This window comes from Nannospalax galili, unplaced genomic scaffold (genome assembly GCF_000622305.1).
Source record: "Nannospalax galili isolate Female #2095 unplaced genomic scaffold, S.galili_v1.0 scaffold2130, whole genome shotgun sequence".
Taxonomy (NCBI): domain Eukaryota; kingdom Metazoa; phylum Chordata; class Mammalia; order Rodentia; family Spalacidae; genus Nannospalax; species Nannospalax galili.
In genome coordinates this window covers 56,076-61,723 of record NW_008327403.1, presented here as the reverse complement: position 1 = coordinate 61,723, position 5,648 = coordinate 56,076, and the positions used below count along the sequence as shown (strand labels likewise).

At 38.8% G+C, this 5,648-nt stretch overlaps 1 protein-coding gene across 1 annotated transcript; it reads left to right on the top strand.

The window, feature by feature from the left end:
- The first annotated feature begins 3,309 nt into the window (after window positions 1–3,309).
- On the top strand, window positions 3,310–4,290 carry LOC103731278 (olfactory receptor 10A3-like). Its single transcript, XM_008829673.2, has one exon. The coding sequence runs from the start codon at window positions 3,310–3,312 to the stop codon at window positions 4,288–4,290; it is 981 nt and encodes a 326-aa protein (XP_008827895.2).
- Window positions 4,291–5,648: the final 1,358 nt, after the last annotated feature.

Here is a 5,648-nt window from a genome sequence, read left to right as displayed (position 1 = left end):
ATATATATATATATTTGCTTTTAACTACTGCTTGTGTGTTTAATTTTCCTATTTAGGACAGCATGCTTGTCAGGGCTCCCAGTGCCCATGTCTGACTCTAATTTCTTTGGAAGAGGGCATGGTCTTTCACTACCCTGGCCATGTGGATTAAACCCACAGCCTATGTTTGCGTATATGCTTTAGCTGGATTTTACTTTTACAAAGAAAATAATAGAGCAGAGAAATTCATTGATGCACTGAAATATCAAGCCAGATGCTCTTACTCCAGGTTAAGTATTTCTATACATGAGATCAACTGTAATGATATATTTTTGTCTCAAAACTTTTGGTATCTCCATTTTTCATTCAGAGAGGAGGAAAATTCTGGGGGTGAGGACATTCATGTTTTCTTCACAGAAACTTTAACTCCTTTGCTTGAAATTTTCTTCCCACCATTGCACAGACTGTGTACCTAGCCAATAAAATTCTCTCATTCTAGGTCATGATCTCAACCTTTCTCTCTCTTCTTCCCCTTTTACAAGATTCATTCAGCCTCTACTTTTACCTCTCATCGAGGGAAATCATGGCAAAATCAAGTCTCTTGTGAAATAGGTGTTCATTCCCTACAGACATATAAAGGAGAGATGCTCCAAGCTTTCCTCTTGAGCTTTCTCACCTGTGGGACCAAATCCAGGTCTGTTTAGTTGTCACAGAAAAAGATCTATGTGAATTGATTGCAAGCTTTTCGTAAGGATACTTTCTCAGGCATATGACACTGTCATGCAATGTTATGAAATCAGTGACCTAGATCATATCGATGAACAGGAGGCTTTTGAGCAGCTGTTAAACTGCTGATGGAGATAGCCTGGAAATCATGGGGACAAAGCCACTAGGTAAGACTGTACATCCTCTTCCTTTGCTGTGTGCCACTGAAGAGATACTTCTGTCTCTGGAGAGCACTAGCTCAGCTGAATCTTTTCAACCAGATCTTTGGATTTGATGTCTATTCATTTCTTCTTGTTTCTTTTCAGAGAGAAGAGCAGGCCATAATTTCAGACATAAATGTCTTGCATGTTCTAAGTCATTACATCTTAAAACTTTCTGCTTGGGGAATGTGGTCAATAAATCTAATGCTTACCTTTTCAGTTTTCAGGCTGAAACACAAGGAATGGAGTATCTGCTTCAATATTTCTGGTCTGTATTACCTAAGACATTAAGGTCTTTAGGTAATGAGAGAACAGCCATGATCAAATACCTGTTTACTACTCATGATAGGTTATTTATCCCTCTTTTTAGTTTTTAAGTCTTTTAAAATCTTTAATTAACACAAGGTAATTGCAATTCTTTTGAGTTATATTGTCACATATTAGTCCCTGTCTGAAGTGTATAAAGGATCACATCAGTAAAAGTGGTAATTCTGTCACCTTAGAATGCTACCATATCTTTGTGTTGGAGATATTCCAAACTTTAATGTGTTGGAATATACACTAAGTTGTTGTCAGCCATTGCCTATTGTACTATGAAAGATAGTTGTATTCCATTATTTCTCTTGATTAGTTCTGTTTCCTAGTTTTGATGATAATATATATGTTTATTATGTATTACAATTTTGAGACCTATGTATTTCGTGAATTTAGAGATGTGCACCCATTTTCCATTATTTTGCCATTATGCCATTAGAAATTAATTTTAGGGGCTAGAGAGATAGCTTAGTGGTTAAGTGCACGGGCTGCTCTTGCAGAGGTCCTGGGTTTGATTCCCAGCTCCTACTTGGCAGTTAACAACTGTCTATAACTCCAATTCTGGGGGATCCAACACTGTCTTCTGGCCTCTTCAAGCATTGCACACACAGCTGCACATATATACATGCAGGCAAAACACACATACAATGAAATAAAATAATAAAGCAAAAAGAAATTTTAAAAAATTATTTATTTTGTATGGATTCGTGTATTGTCTGCATGTAGGTAAGTGCACCCGTGTTGTGCAATGCCCAAGGAGGACAGAAGAGGCTGTCAGATCCCCTGGGACTGCAGTTACAGACAGTTGTTAGCTGCCATGTGGGTGCAGGGATTCAAACCTGGGTCATCTGTAAGAACAGTCAGTGTTCTTAACTGCTGAGCCATCACTCCAGCCTCAAGAAATTATTTTTTATCTTTTGTCTAGCACCGTCTCTCCTACTAGTTTTGGAAGATTTATGCATATGTCTATATGTCTGTGCGTGTGTATGTGTTCGTCTTATTACTTCCTTGTTGTTTCCCCGTTCTGTTTGTACTGACTTCCATGGTAGTCTAATGCAAGTTGATAATAAGTTGGAACAGGAGATGAGGTAGAGGTCTGGGGTTGTGACATAATATTTTATGTAGCATAGTGGTCCCAGTTTTATGGCTGTTTCAGATAGTATACTTTTCTTTTTGTTCATTTATGGCTTCTAATTTATTTATGACCATAGAGAACCTAGAAAATATTAGGAAATGAAAGCTTATAGAGTATGTTTCAGTGAACTTCTGGATGGGGAAGGGACTGGAGAGAGGTGAGAGACACTGGGCAGGTGGGAGGAGTGGAAACTAAGTTTTATAGTGATCCTCAAAAGGATTTTTTCTTAACTCACCATGGTTTCAATGCTGGACCTTGGATGTTTCACTGTCAAAATGTTGTATCTGGTTACATACTAATAAAATAGGGCAGTTCTAATTCTGGGGTGAGATCTATAAGCCTGAAACCCATTAAAGTATTACAGAGGTCTCACCAAATATAGGTACATCTCAAGTACAGGACCATGGGTATTAACTATGTAATATTGAAATCTTTAGCTGTCATAACTATTCTATTCATTTTTTTTCTTTTTGAATGCAATGAATATTTCCAATAGATGCAGGCACATTTTTAATAATCAAAACATCATATTTTATAAACACTTTGTGGCTAGTGTTTTAAATCTACATCCTCTTTTATGTTTTTCTTTCCGTCTCAAATTTTATATTTACCTGAACTTATATAAAGTAAAGGACATCTATAGCAATGGTGTGTGGCCAGAGCTAGAATTATATATTTACCTTAAAATATGCTTAGTTTTCAAATTACATAGCATACAAAAAGAAAATTTTTTAAAGCATATATATATATATATAATATCAGAATATGATTTCTAAGCAAGAATTTTTTAGTTCACCTTTTATATTGGAAATATTGACTAAAATGATTGACTAGCCATTCTCCAAGTTATCAATGGAAAGTTTTGTAAGGATGGCCTCTTCTTTTCATGATTTGCCAGAATTCCTGGGGTGAAGGCAGACTAGAGCCATGGGACTGTGATTTCATTCTTACATGATGTCCCCAAGAACAACACAGGGCTCCACTTCCACAATGAGGAGGCAGAATGACAGTTCTGTGTTCGAGTTCATTCTGTTGGGCTTTTCTGACTTTCCTGAACACCAACCACACATGTATGGGGCTTTCCTGGTTATTTATCTAGTGACTATGGTGGGAAATGCCCTCATTATCTCTGTCATCTTCCTGGACCATAGCCTTCACATCCCCATGTACCTGTTCCTGCAGAACTTGTCTGTTGTGGAAGCGAGCTTCAGCACAACCATCACACCTGAAATGCTGGTGGTCCTCTCCACTGAGAGAGCGACCATTTCCTTTAGATACTGTTTTGCACAGATGTATTTCATTCTTCTCTTTGGTGTGACGGAGTGCTTTCTCCTGGGGTCGATGGCTTATGACCGTTTTGCTGCAATCTGCCACCCCCTGTCCTACCCAGTGATGATGAACAAAGGGGTATTTGTGAAATTAGTGGTGTTCTCATGGGTCTCAGGCACTATGATGACTACTGTGCAGACCACATGGGTGTTTAGTTTTCCCTACTGTGGTCCCAATGAAATCAACCACATATCTTGTGAAAGCCCAGCTGTGCTGGAGCTTGCCTGTGCAGACCTTTTCTTCTTTGAAATCTACGCCTTCGCAGGCACCACTCTGCTTGTCATGGTTCCCTTTCTGCTGATCCTCTTGTCCTACATTCGCATCCTCTTTGCCATCCTGAAGATGTCTTCCACTACCGGGAGGCAGAAGGCCTTTTCCACGTGTGCCTCTCACCTCACATCTGTCACCCTCTTCTATGGCACAGCCAGTATGAATTATTTACAGCCCAAATCCAGGTATTCACCTGACACTAAGAAACTGATGTCATTGGCCTACTCACTGCTGACCCCTCTGCTGAATCCACTTATCTACAGCTTGAGAAACAATGAGATGAAAAGAGCTGTCATGAAACTGTGGCAAAGAAAAATGGTTTTCCGCACAATGTGACTTATTGAGAATGTATGCCATGTTTGAACTTTATATGAATTAAGAAAAAGGTGAAATGGAGAATATTTCTTTGTAGCACATGTTTTATTTCTTGATAGCTCCATATTTGGGAATATATGATATTGCAGTATTTTAATACTCTACTCCCTTGTTTTGAAGAGGTATATAAGCTTCCATAGCCTATGATGCAATGGATTATTGATCCACTTCTCTATTATTGACATCCAGGTCATGTAGAATGTTGTCAATAAGACGGTGCTTCAATCAATATATAGTTCCATATGAACATAAACTCAATGATTTTATTGTTCTATGATAGCTTCCTAAAATGATGACTTATAGGAAATATTCTTGTTTGGTTAATGTATCTTAATACTTATTATGAGTTGGTGTAATTCAAGCATTCAGAAGATCTTCAGAGAAAGACCTAGAGTCCAATGCCAGTCTGGGCTGCATAGTGAATTCATACCTGTTTCAAGAGTATAAGTGATGGAGCTAAAGAAATGGCCCAGGGTTTAAGAGCACCGACTGCTCTTGATGAGAACCTGGGTTCAGTTCTCAGCACCCATATGGCATCTAACAACTTCCTGTAACCCAGTTCCAGGGATATCCAATTCCTTCATCTGTCTTCCATGGGCTAAGAAATGAGAATGCTGCTTAATTATAGAGAAGTTGTTAGTATGTGCAATGCTGTGCATTCAATCCCTAACATCACAAAACAAAAAGAACTCATAAAAAATAAAGCAACATCAAAACAATAATGCCATTTCAGAATTGCTGTTCAATTGTATATAGTTACTACAGAGTGACCTAAAGGCACATTGAGCTTCATTCCACACTAGAGCTTCAAGAAACTTATAGAATGACTTTTATTCGTGGAAAGAATTTTTGTTCAGATGAAAAAGTAAAAAGTACAGTATTAATTTTGGGGAAGATTCCAAACTGGTTCTGGATTACTCTTGGTATTTTCACAAATGTTAAAGAAATATTAGCAGTTGAAAGCGATATGGGATTTGCAGAATGCCTGAGAGTGCCTGAATCCGGCCCATGAGTGGTGGTGGTGAACCTCTCAAATCAGGCCGGTCCCATTCCCAAATATTGGGCCCACATGCAGTCCCTCTTACTGCCCCAGGCCCAGCTTTCTAAGCTAGCTAGTACAGGTCAAGATGTTTTCAGACTGTCCTAGAGCATCTGAGAATACCTGACTGGAGCCCGACTTTGGCCTCTGGAGGTGAGCTTCCAAAATCATGTTTTGCCAATCCCCTTCCTCTGGGATCATCTGCAGTCCCTCCCATTATTTCATGATTCAGTTTTCCCTCCCAACTAGTAGGTACCAGCATTTCCATCTCTTCTCTCCT

What these genes read in the sequence shown, in the direction of transcription:
- LOC103731278 (XM_008829673.2), top strand. Translation starts at nt 3,310, where the DNA reads ATGTCCCCAAGAACAACACAGGGCTCCACTTCCACAATGAGGAGGCAG.